Source organism: Chelonoidis abingdonii, chromosome 6 (genome assembly GCF_003597395.2).
Source record: "Chelonoidis abingdonii isolate Lonesome George chromosome 6, CheloAbing_2.0, whole genome shotgun sequence".
Classification (NCBI taxonomy): Eukaryota; Metazoa; Chordata; order Testudines; family Testudinidae; genus Chelonoidis; species Chelonoidis abingdonii.
Window position 1 is genome coordinate 15,708,541 of NC_133774.1, and position 13,524 is coordinate 15,722,064.

Sequence of the window (13,524 nt, forward strand, 5' to 3'; positions counted from 1 at the left end):
ATAAGGATACAGTTGTAATTCACGTGCTCACTCCTCCATAAATAATCTATACCCTATAATGAACCATCACCAAAATTCAGTTTTCCCCACATGGTCCATCCATCCGTTCATCCCCAGGTGCCCAATTCTTGCTGAAAATGAGTGGGCACTGGGAACCTAATTCTCCCTTTGAAAATTCCAGCCTAAGTGACCTGTAATCTTACACTGTCCCAGCATCATTCTTACTTCATTCACAGCCTAAAACCAAAAGGAGCTTTAGATGCACTAAAAGTAAAGAGTCCTGAGTGAGTAACACATACCACAGATAATGTCTTACCTGAAAGCCCCCCAGGGGCTAGACAATTAGTTCCCCCTGTTTCAGTGGAGGAAGGCACAGAGTCTGGACAATCTGCTGCAGCAAAGGAAAAAAATAAGAAATGAATATATGTTAGTTTCTTAGCACCCTGTAAACAATGTCAAGAACAGAACACACATTCCAAAGTGTTCAACAGGAAGCTATTACTAATTGTCTGCACAGACACTGCCATTCATCATCATATATCCACCCTAAACTCATCACCCTTGTCTAAACTCTACATTACCACTTAATCATTACTCAGTGCACGCAAAAATTATATAAAGGCTGAAATCTTTTTGTCCAAGTCACAGGTTAATGAAATCAGGTCTCCCATCTTTTGAGCTCCAAAGTTTAAACGGCTGCTTTGTACTTTGAATCTAGTACACAACTAGGTTGGCCAGGTGGAAATATTAAACTTGTAAGAGAGAAAAAAATACTCCACTTTTGTCACAAATAGTCCAATGTCAACTTTACTCCTTTGTTCCTGTCTTTTTTGCTAGTTTCATTAAGAACTCGTATACATTTTCCCTTCCACTGACTGGAAATTACTTGGCTTCCCCAACGTGTTGTGTATGCACCCAAAAGGCCTGCCTGGACCAAATTCTTTCCATGCACCACTGAAGGGGCTTTTATGATGAAAGGAATCTGTCTCATTAGCTATTCCTCTTGACATTTAGAAGTGTTCAGTTCAGGGAGGGGCAAAGTTTGGCCCCCTGGTGTCCAAAAACTGCCCCCTTTCTGTAATGGCAGCATGAGGTCAACATTGATCAACCTTTTTCACTGCAGACGAACCCACACATGCAATTTTTCATCATCTCTCAGGAAAGATGCAAACATAAGGAAATACTGTGGTTGAAGGCATTTGCAGTCAAGAAAAAAATCTAAGTGTACATGCAACCCTCAGGCTGCTGGCAAATTGCCGCAGTTGGTTACGCAAAATTAGGGCACCCTAAATTGCATCATTATTTCAGCTACAAACCATCTCTTAAAGCAAGGGCCACAGCACCAAATGGCCAGAGTTTTTTGTCCCCCACGTTTTTTCCCCCAAGCACTCACTACTGAAAACCTAAGGAAAAAACATGTGTGTAGGTATAAACTCATGTTATTAGAGTACAGTATAATCCATAACAGGAATATACAGTTTAACAGGATACACTTAATCAAACTGAAAACAATAGGGAGACAGGAAATGGACTTACTTGTGAAATACTGTACACTATACACTTTCTAAATGTTTTTGAGTTTGTTTTCTATATTTTAAGGAAATATGCTTTTTTTTAACCCTGTCCACTTGTATATCTGAACAGATGACTCCCTTATATCTTTCCCTTGAGATCACTCTCAAATGCTTTTGCTGATGCTTTCCCTCAACACATTCAAACCTTTCTGAATGCAGGTGTCAAAAATATGGTACTGGTTTGTACTACAGACCTAGTGCTTCATATCCAGCTCCAATCTGCCTCTACATGAATTGATAAAAGGAATTTTCTATTGGATATTAGGCAGTGGGATCAACTGACGCCTGATTTCTAATGTGCAACCTTGATGAAGTGGACATATTGCTATGACAGTCTTGAGGAATAGATCCCAAGTTACTTAAAAATGTCTCTGCATTGCTAGCAGAAGAATCTAGTCATATCTGAACCGAGAACAAGATGGGATCTATTCCTCAAGACTGTCATAGCAATATGTCCACTTCTTCTAACTTAAAAAAAACAATCCTAACCATAAAATTGCTGTGGAGATGAAGTAACCCTACATTTTGAATTCAAACACAAAGAACAACTCTCTGTTTCTTCACCAAGGTTGTACATTAGAAATCAGGCCTTATTCAGACTCTCCCTAAAGCCTGGACCTTTGCCTGAGCATAGCTTTGCCCACTGATTTGGTCCCTCTCCAGACATCAATTGATCCCACTCCCTAATATCCAACAGAAAATTCCTTTTATCAATTCATTTAAACCGAGAACAGTGCTGGGTCACGGGCCTCGCTTTAGAATAAGCCACTACTGAATGCACTGCTGATGCTCCCTCTTACACCCCAGCAGGCATAGGCAATGCAAAAGGCATGATGATCCTTTCCTGTTCCTTGCGTTAACCCTTGGCTAGTTGAGCCTTGCATGCTTAGCCTCACCCAGGCCTCATCCAAGCATTCTGGCTGGAATGGAGCACTGTCATTTTAAAATATTTTTTTGATACCAGTGAAATGCTCCAAGATTGAGTGGTTCATTTGAAGTTGCTACATGTTAGTCCTTTCACCTCAGATTTCTTCGTAAAGCGAGCTTTTTCCAAAGGACATGAAATCATGTTCTTCACATCAACAGTGTAATGACTAGCCCTGAGAGGTGTGCAGTGTCTCCTGCTACACCTTCAATTCCCATTAAAATCATAGATTCATAGGCTCTAGGACTGGAAAGGACCTCGAGAGGTCATCAAGTCCAGTCCCCTGCCTTCGTGGAATCAACAACACTTGAGGACCAGGAGCAATCCACGGGCCTTAGATGCTTAGCCTGAGTAGTTTTTTGCATCCTAATATGCAGGTGACAGACACAGGAGAGATCCTAACTCTCCTCTGCAAACAGAAGTCAGCGGACGAACATCCAGTCTGGTGCCCAGACTATATACTCTCTCATGCAGAGGGGAGGGAGGTGTAGAGTTAGAGCCAGAGCTAAATTACCCCAGAATTTGGTCATGCTCACCCCCTAGGGGAAGTTGGGGGAAAGCACCTCATATTGCTCTTGGGAGACCTCTGTGACAGCCTCCAGAGGGAACATATCCAGCCAGCAAAGACAGGTCAGCCTGACACACAGCCTTTGTGCGAGTGAAAGGAAATAAGAGAAAAGGGATAGGACCTTTTAATACACACTGTTAAATCGTGGGCCCAGGCACCTTCACAAACTCAAACACCAGAACTAGTATAAATTAGCTATGAGCCAGAAGAGCATTCCGAGTAGTAACATGCAGGCGGGACCACCAATACCCAAGCACAGGTGATAGCTTTTGGAAAAGAGTCATGGTTACCCAGCTCATGGATACAAACCATGGACATGCGTTTCACTCTGCTAAAGCTCACCAGCATGGAACAGCAACTGGGTTTTTTAGATAAACAGTATGTCGGCCTCTCTATTTTAGAGTTCATTGTACTGAACCCCCAATCACATTGCCTCTAAAATTCTGCATACCTGATCAGTCAAAGACATCTCTGACAACCTCCCATCCCCAGTGAGCATTTTCATTTGGGATCTGAATCTGCAGTCCTAACCCAGATAACACTACCACTGAAGCTAATGGGAAAGATTGAAGGACTGCAGATTCAACTCTTAATAAGGACAATACAGTTCACTGTATTGTCCAAGACAGGGGTCCCCAACGTGGTGCCCGCATCTAAATGCGCCCGCATCCTGGCCAGCGGTCGAGCATCCGCCAAAATGCCGCCGAATTTCTATAGCATTTTGGTAGCGACACCTCTTGATGACGCCGCTTGTCACTGACAAGCGGCGTCACCAAGAGGTGTTGCCGCCAAATTTCTGCAGCATTTCAGCGGCAACGTCTCTTGATGACGCCGCTTGCTGCCGACAAGCGACATCATCGAGAGGCGTCACCACCGAAATGCCACAGAAATTCGGCGGCATTCTGGAGGATGCTCGACCACCGCCACAGTTCTTCATCTGGCGCCCACCAGACAAAAAGGTTGGGGACCACTGGTCTAAGAGAAATAGTGAAAAACATTTAAATCACAGCAAATCTGCATGTCATCTTGGAGTCTGTTCCCAGATTTGTTAGACATTCCGTGTGGCCTTGGCCAAGTCACCTAACGTTCCTGACTCTTAGCTGACACATCTGTACAGTTTTTGCATTAATAAGCTAATTTACAGGGGAGCTAGGAAACTTCATTCACGTTTATAAAAGCTTTTAAATACTTGCGTGAGTGGTGCTAGGTAAAGGCCTGATCCTGCAACCCCTCTTCACGCATTAGTCCCCCTCACTTGCGTTGGAATTGTGTGTTTGTGTGAAGGGTTGCAGGACCTAGCCAAAAGTGTGTAAGTATCATTATTGGTACTACCATGCTTCATGCCAATGTGAGATGTCCAGGTTACTGTTAGATACACTTCTCCTTAGCAGTAGCTGCAGATAGTTCTTCTAGATTGTCAACGTGTAAGTGGAAAGATCTTTGCTAACGTTTTAACTGTGCTAGTAAAATGGCTTTGCCATGCCTGGACAGTCTACAATATTCTGTTCTTATTTTCCCAAAGGTGGTGAATAGTGAGGACAGGATTCCTCCTTGCTTAAAATGGTTCAGACTGAACACCTTTCCATTGTAAGCTAATATTCCTCTCTCTCACTTAACCAGCCTAATGCAAATAATATTTGACACAACGCTTGGAAATATAGGAACGTGGGACACCTAGGATCCCAGCACCATTCTGTCTGCCACAGAAGGCAGCAATGATACAGACATTAAGTTCTCCATCTCATTCCCTCCACAACAGCTTTGATGAAAGAGGAAGCAAAAGAAAAAAAAAAAAAAGAGGCCAGTAGTTGTAACAACCACCTGCAATGACAGACTTATAGACTTTTGTTTGTCTCTGTCATTGTTCCATGTATTACATTATTCAGAGTTCAACTGCCAAACGGATTTTTTTTTTTAATTAAACTTTTTGGTGAGTAACCAGTTGTTTTTGAGTTTCCGATTGGCAGCATTAATCACTTCCTATTGGCTGATCCGAAGAACTTTTCCTTTCGAAACGGCACATTCATGTTCTGCGGCTTTTCTGTTTACACACATTTTGCTACCTTATGTCAACACTTGCTAACGAATAAATATATCACTCCACTAACTGAAAATGAGGTCCTGGCAAAGGTAGATTGGATATTTAAACCCTGCTAACAGATTTATCCTAACATCTTTCCAGGAAGCTGAAGGCAATCATTAACCCTTCTTTCCTATAGCTTTAGGTTGGCTGTTATCCTCCTGAACACTTTACAAATTAGTTTATGCCCTATGCAAAAAATCATTATCAGGGGGAAATTACATATGCAAATCTAAGCATGTGAAGTTTCTATGGGACCATTCTGTTATTCATTTCTCTTTCTCGAATAGGAAAATTCTTTACTACTCAGTAGACTCTTTGCCTGTGTAAAGAAACAATCTTTTAAAGTCAAAGTAACTAGTAAATGTAAGCAGCACTTGTAAGGGAAGTAGGCTATAATAACATGGATATCTCCTCATTAATTAGTGAACATTTGTCTAGTGTTCTTTAACGCTCAGGCAAAATCTTATATGCTTTGTAACCCATTCATTTATTAAGCAGCTGTGCCTATTTCCACATGGCAAGAGAAAACTCCTTATGTTAATCAGAGTTTACAGTGGATAAAATGAACCTGGTTAAAAGGGTCCAGTACTGAAGACACTAAATACTTTCCTATGAGGTGCTAGGTACCTTAACTTCAATGGAAGTTGATATCACAAGAGACACTCATCATCTGGATGGGGCCCTATGCCCATTTCCCGGGTCTCTAAAATATCCTCATAACTTACAGTACCCTCCCCCCACACTTTTAATAGCATTTACTGAAAGACACTTTAAAATGAAAAGAGAAACCTATCAAGCAAGCCCCTCGGGGTTTTAACATTTCTTGAACTTCAGAAACCAGCCAACTCCAACAAACTGAATAGCAATAATTTTAGAAAATCAGCTATTTTAGAAAAACTGCCCTGAAACTGGAACAAACCCAGGAACAAAGCTATTTTAAACTCCCTTTTGAAAAGTAAAGTACTAAGCTTACATATAGTGGTGCATGACTTTAGGACACAACCAGAAAAACAACTGTGGTATAATCAACACTTTCATCTTCATTCATTCATCCTCAGAAAGATATGAAGAGGCTTGGTGGAGCTCTGCACCACCCTGATTTCATCCCCATTTCCGATTTTCACTAAACCTGTCTCCTTCCACAGTGCCAGTCCTATTTATCTAACACAGGGCGAGCTTGCTGCCAACCAGAAGTTTATGCAGACAACCGCAACAGAGCTTGGTGCCAGCCTCAAATGGGCTTCTGCCCTGGCATGATGCCATTCAATTACAAGCAAGATGCATGAAGAGCTGTGTTAGAAACTTTTAGCTCCCCTCCATATATTTTTAATTTGGTAATGCTTAATTACAGATTATTTTTTTGTAAACAGAAGATTTCTACAACCACATTTGCCAACGCTTATTTGTATCCTTATTCAACAAAAAATTAATGTTCCTAGAATCCTTTGCTGTACCTTGTACCAATCTAAGTTCATTAGAACTCAAATACAGTGAGTTGACAAGTCATGCATTCTCCGTTTACTACCTACAATTGTAAACTGAATAAGGACGACTTTATATTTCTTGCAGATATTCACTAAGCAACGTTGGCAAAACCTACTGACTCACATTATTTTTATGTGCATGCCCATCCTGAGTGTTCAAGTTACTTGGTGCAAGTACATCTAGAAGAGGCAACAATGTAAATGGACTACCTACTATAGTTCTGGGTTTTAAAATTTGACGTTTTCTTAGCCAAATTATACACTAAATCATTGGGGTGGCAAAGGGGCAAAAATCCCACAGAAACAGCCAAAAAGTGAAATGCGTAAGAATTATAACAAAGGAAGGAGACATTCCCCCTGAGAAAGGCATGTTTTCCCTTTTTATCTGAAGACAGTAGCCTACTTTTAAAGGTCTACTTACCAGTTGGTTTGAGAAAATCCATTGGATATCTGGAGTAGGGTGGAGGGGGAGACTCTGGAATTAGAAAAGCACAGAGAAAATAAAGGCAGAGCCATGAGAAAAAAAGATAGGAACTTATGATAACAGTGGCATTCTTTTAGCAAAACTGTTTGTCTTAGCTCTGGGGGTTGGAGGCAGGGCAGCTAGGCGGTGATTGCCTTGATATTTAGCTGTCAGATAAACAAAAGGGGCCGCCTGGCGCCAGTCTCCCTGCTATCTGCTACTCTGGCTGTCTGATCAGGCCTCCTTGGCTCGGCTAAAACACTCCAGCACTGGAAATCACCAACTGATCCAGACTGCCAGATAATCCTTGCTAGCTGCACACACATTTAACATTTCACAGAAAAGGGAAAAAAGAAATGGCAAGAAAAAAAAAATCAAGTGCTGCCGTTTACCTCTCTCTCTCCCCCTCCCACAACTCTAGCCACTACTCAGAACTGGATGATTTCTATTCTACACCAACTAAGCAAAGTTTTCAAGTAATTGCAATGTTTAAACACGGGCGGGGGGTGGAATGCAAGTCAGGGATAGCTCTTTTAGGCTATCGGATAGGTAACATTGGAGTTAAACGTGCCAAAAAGAAACCCATTTCCATTAACAAAAGAAAATGGCATTTGAAAACTTTCCTTCTTTTTCTTTTTGGCCACTAGCGGATCAAACGCTGTGAAACTTTTCTGGGTCTTATTTGGAAAGCGAAGTCTGCTGACTGCAGGAGAGGGAAGCATGCTTGAAGCGGACAAACTGGAACCCATAAATTATGCGTTCTCTTGTTAAGGGGTGGTGGAGGATTTGTGAACCACTAACTTCCAATGTTGGGCTGCTTTATAAATCCCGGACTGGCTGGAAATTCTGTTAAACATTAGCTCAAGGGGTTCATTTTCTAAAGCAAAGCAGACCTAGATTAGGATTGTGCCCTGGGACCCCTCTGCAAAACATCAGCCCTGCATAAGGCAAAATTATCTTATGAATATCATTTGAAGGATTCAAGGCACCTACACATTTCCCTTTTTGTACACTGCCTTCTCCACAAATACAGTAGTGAATCACATCCTTGTTTTACTGCAGGTATGGATTCACACACGGCGTTGACGAAAAAGAAAACCCGCCGTGCCAGAAGAGAGGCAGCTATCTCTCTCCGGTTTTCTGTTCATACAACAGTCCCCCCCCGTTCGCCCACCCAACCTACCCACACACACCCCGGAGCTTCTGTGTGCCTTCAGCCATACCTAGTTCACAGAGCCTGCTGAGGTGGTGGGGATTGCAGCAGACCAGCTCCGGGTGAGTTTTTCCATAAGATTCACAGCAACATAACCGCTTCACTTCCGAGCAATGCCTGAGATCTGGCCACCTGAATACTTTACACAGCAGCAAAGGGAGAGAGTACCAATGCTGACCCAGCTTGGAGTCCACCTTGCCGGGCAGGAGGAGGCAGGAGGTCCGCGCGCCCCCTCTGGACTCCACCGCTTGCAAGAGCACCTCCAGTTGTTTCTCCTTCAGCCTCTTCAGGACCGCGTGGGTCAGCGCTTTCAATTCCGCCTCCGAGCCGAGGTGAGCCTTGGTGATCTTCCCCGACTTGCCCATGCAGCAGCCCCGGCCGCCTCCAGCGCCATGCGCCCGGCTGTCCGCTGCTGTTTCACCGGGCTCACCTTCCTCTTCCTCCCCGCCGCCGGGCGCACGGCTCCTCCAGAGTCGCCGGACGAGCACCGATCGTTTGGTCCTGAACATGCGGGACGAGAAGAAGGTTTCCCGGCTAAAAAACGAGCATGTCGTCCGCAAATCATGAAGAATCCGGGATCCGAGTCCAGGCAGCAAACACAAGCAGCCTGAAACGATAGGGATGCAGTGGGGAGGAGGGTTGGTGGTGGTGGTGGTGGTTGTGGAAGAGCCAAAGCAATCTGTAACATATGCCAGTCTCTTAAAGGGTTGGGGGTTTTCCTCTGTCTCTCTTGAATCCTTCAAAAATCCACTGAAAATCTTACAATTTATATTTAGAATTTTCCACCTCTATATAGGAACTGGGAAAAATATAAACTGAAAGACATGGGGGAGAAGGGGGAATCAATGTTCAGTGTAACAGAAGAATTGGAGAAAACATGCCCCAAAAACAGATAAGGGAATAACAGATCTTCTCGCGTTGCCGGTCTGTCAAAGCGATTGCAAAACCTTTAGATCACATTTGGTTTCAGTCGAGGATGACTGTTTTAAATAAAAAAGAAAAAGAAATAATAAAGGTCTTCCCCACCCCCCAATTTTTTTTGTTGCAAAACCAAGGCACAAGATTTTAAAAAAACACCAAAAACTATTTCCTTAGTAATAACATATCCACAGATTCCATCAAAAAAGGGTTTTTGGGGGGATTGGGAAAAAAAGGAATTTCTATAACATAGGGTAGATTTTTTTTTAAAAAGAGCCAAAATAACGTAGCATTTAAAAAAAAAACCCTAAAATTTGGAAGTTTGAATTAATAATCAAAATGTTTTTAAAAATAAAAATGCATCCAAGAATGTTACATCCTTTTAAAAAAAAAAGCCCAACTCGTCCTGATGCTTTTTTCCCCCTTCTTATCAAAGATTTTAATCCACGCAAAAATCCTCGAGGCGGTTGCTAATACAGATCTATGTATTTAAAAAAGTGAGGCATCTGTCTTTCCTTCCAAAAGGCTTGATCCGCTCCCTCTCTGTCTGCCTGTCTTTCAGCAAGACCAGGAGCTAGGGACAGTTTTTAAAAAAACACAGTTGCCCCCACCTCTCCTCCCACCCAGCCCTTAAAAAATAAATGCGACGGACGGGTGAGAAGTGACAGGGGATGATCCTATACTGGCAGGAGCTGAAATGATCACCAGCCCCCCCAGTCTCTCTGCTGTCTCGCTCTCTCTCTCTAGTCAATGCTAAGGCAGCCTTTAGCTCTTCTTCCTTCTCTTCTGGCTGCAGCTCCCCTCCTCCAAGGCAGCCTTTCCAGCCTTTGCATCGGCTACCAACACACACAGCAGAAGAAGGAGAAAAAAAAAAGCAGCTCCTTTCGCTTGGCTCGCCTGGTTTGCTTTGCTTTTTTCTCCCTCCTTCCCCTCCTTTTTTCCACTCCCTTCTTCCTTCACAGTGATCTCAGTGCAGACGATCCTGTCTCCCCCACGCACACCTTCTTTCTTCCCTTAGGCGAGAGAGGGGGGAGTTCCTTGTCCTTTGGAGGGGGTGGCCTGCGAAGAGGAGGGGGGTTCCAAATGGAGGTGGCTATTACCTAGCAGTGCCCATGCTCTCTATGCCTCTGCGTCTGGGCTGCTGCTGCTGCCATCCGCCAGCTCTTCTCTCTAGCCAGCCAACAACCTCCTCCTCCCCCGCCTCCTCGCTGCTTTGCCTCGGTGACTCGCAGTGCGCAGTATCGCTGCCCAGCCCCGGCCCCCAATCACGTGGGCGTCTAGACACCCAGTCGCTTTAAAAAAAAAAAGTGATTGTGTTGCGCAAACAACAGCTCGGGTTTCTAAAAGCTATTTTTTTATTTTTTTTTATTTCTGAAGTCTGGAGGGAGAGGAGGAGAGCGGGCAGGGGAAGTGTATAGAATTCACATCACATTCAACCAAGACATCCATGATCTTTTTTAAAAAGTGATCAAGACACAGTGCACCAAGGAAGTGATTGCTCATGGAGATTAACTCGAGAGGCTATTTCTCAGTGACATGCTGCTGTTAGGGGTAGCTGGAGAGAATTGGGGGGGGGGGGTGTTGACATGGTTTGCATTCGCATTCAAAAAGAGTTTGCACTCTCATTCTTGGCATTTTTGTTTTTCTGAATGCTAGATTATTACTGTTATTTGTGGCTCCTTTTGCACTGAAGTGAGTGGCAGATTTGTTTTTAATAGAGTGCAGGTGGAGCAGGGGGTTGGGCCCTTCCTAAAGAAAATGTATAATGATTACAAGAGGTTCCTGCATAAAAGATGCTTTTCAGATGGGTGATAAAAGGGGGGTTGGAAAATACCCAGGAAAAGCCAGAGCTAAATCCTGGAATCAGATTGTTCAGTGTCAGTCCCTGTGACTGTTCAGAGGCCCTGTGTCTGACTTCAGGATGGAGGCCTAAGACCAGGGGTAGGCAAACTTTTTGGCCTGAGGGCCACATCGGGGTTCCAAAACTGTATGGAGGGTGGGTAGGGAAGGCTGTGTCTCCCCTAACAGCCTTGCCCCCTCCCACTTCCCACCCTCTGACTGCCCCCTCAGAACCTCCAATCCATCCAACCCCCCCTGCTCCTTGTCCCCTGACTGCCCCCTCCCGGGATTCCCTGCTTCTAACCGCCTCCCCAGGACTCCNCAGCCATGGAGGCTAGTCCCCAGCCCCTCCCCTGCCCCCTGACAGGCCCCCCAGGACTCCCACACTCATCCAATCCCCCTACTCCCCGCCCCCTTACCATACTGCTCAGAGCAGCAGGACTGGCAGCTGCACCGCCTGGCTGGACTCAGCCATGCTTTACTGCCCCGCAGGAGCTCACAGCCCTGCCGCCCAGAGTGCTGGCGGCACAGTGAGCTGAGGCTCCGGGGGAGGCGGAATGGCAGGGGAGGGGCTGGGGACTAGCCTCCATGGCTGGGAGCTCAAGGGCTGGGCAGGACGGTCCCGTGGGCCACCATAGTTTGCCCACCTCCCTAGGACCATGGTTGTATACAATAAATAACTAAATTGCAAATATTAAAAAAAAATCTATGAACGAAACCATCAGTTAAAGTTAATTTGTATAGCCAAAGACACGTACAATGTAATAAAAACACTTTGCACTTGCACAGCACTTGTCATCAGAGGCCAATGGTGGGTAAGTGTTACTACCCCTTCTCACAGGTGAGGCAAATGAGACACAGATATTAATAAAACATCATAATAACACTTTGCACTATATGGTACCATGCTTCAAAGGACCTTCAATTTTTACTAAATTAAGCCTTTGAGCACCCCCTTAAAGTCAGCATTATTATGCCAGTTTTGCAGAGGGGTAAACTGGGATACAGCGGTTAAGTGACTTATATGTGTATGTGCTATGCTTTAATCCTGAGAACCACAATCCTGCACACACTGACACAGGTAAGTAGTCTTTTGGCTTTAATGGGATTATTCATACGCATAAGTGTTGTCTGAGTCCAGAACAAGACCAACAAGTGAGTTGCTTAAGGTCATACGGTAAATCAGTTATAGAGTTGGAAACAGAACCAAGTTTCCAAAATCACATGCTCTCAATGCTAGCTGCTATAAACAAACCTAATTCCAAAGTAATTGCAGTGAAATAAACAAGACAAAACCCATAAAACACAGACAGCCCAAGACTTATTATTCTAAAAAGTCCTAGAATGTACATACTGTAGATGCACTGCATTCCTGGAATTGACTTCTCCAGGTGCTTTGGATGCACAAGGAATGCAAGATCAAATGTAGGCCCTATCCTGCAAATACACACGTCAGGACTCAATACTAACTACTCACATGAATAAAAGTTGTTTGTGTTACTGAGAGGATCAAGGCCTATGGTAGTTAGAAGCCAGATCTTTAGGGCTGGCTTGCAAAATTGTAGGGAAAACATACTGTCCTGGGAATAAAATCTACTCACCTATCCTGTATCCATATGATTGGTGATAATAAAAGACAAATATTTTATTTGACCATGTTTTATTTGCTATGGGCATGTGGGTGAAGAATTTATTGAGATTGATTTAGGGCTTTATGGGGGAGATAATGGGAAGTTAGACATCAGAAATGTCACCCTGAACTCAGTTAGACTGTCTTTTTGTTCTGTGTTTGTATAGAGCCCAGCAGGTTCCATGACTAGGCATCCTAGGTGCTACAGGAATACAAATAAATACATAGACATTACTATTATATTCCAGATGTAAAGGTAAGCTTGCTAAACAAGTGGGCCACCACATTCTGCAATGTCTGAAAGATGCAGCCCCTTGGGGAGTGCACTGTAGTAATCTAACCTTAAAGTAACAAAGGATTAATGGCCAGGGCCAGGGTGACAGCCAGGGTGTCCGCTTTTCAGTTTGCTGCACGCTCTAGTACAGTGCAATTTTTTTTTAAATGGTCAACTTGGAGACTTGAAAAAATTGAAAATAAATGACATTTCTGTATTTTAATATCTCTTTCACAAGCCTCCGACGTGACCTTATTTTTTAACCCGTCTCCTCTTTTTACTATAGCAATGTATAGACTCTCGAAACCTTTTCACTGTGGTACATATGACAAGCCTGTGGTACATATGACAAGCCTGAAAAAGAGATACTTTGCCTCTTTTCTGCTGATGCTGAAAGACCACATTAGATTACCACGTGCATTATACTCTTCTTTTATGTCAAAAGCTGCCCAGACTATTATAAATGAGATGGATTCAAATAATTTGTTCACAGTGAGGAAGGTGTATAATCTTTCCTTTGTAATCATCACATTTCCTATTGTGACTTATGTTT

At 43.6% G+C, this 13,524-nt stretch overlaps 1 protein-coding gene across 2 annotated transcripts in view; it reads right to left on the reverse strand.

Moving 5' to 3' along the window:
• The window catches only part of SMAD7 (SMAD family member 7), a 42,010-nt gene extending 31,590 nt beyond the window's left edge, over positions 1-10,420 (reverse strand). Inside the window, exons 1-3 of one of the 2 annotated variants that reach the window (XM_032781527.2) lie at positions 8,321-10,420; positions 7,056-7,109; positions 317-388 (exon numbers count right to left, since the gene is read on the reverse strand). In XM_032781527.2, coding sequence (XP_032637418.1) covers positions 317-388; positions 7,056-7,109; positions 8,321-8,819 — 625 coding nt within the window. In that variant the 5' untranslated portion in view covers positions 8,820-10,420. Of the gene's footprint in view, positions 1-316; positions 392-7,055; positions 7,110-8,320 lie in introns of both variants that reach the window. The other variant, XM_032781526.2, reaches the window with a different exon arrangement.
• Between the last annotated feature and the right edge of the window lie 3,104 nt (positions 10,421-13,524).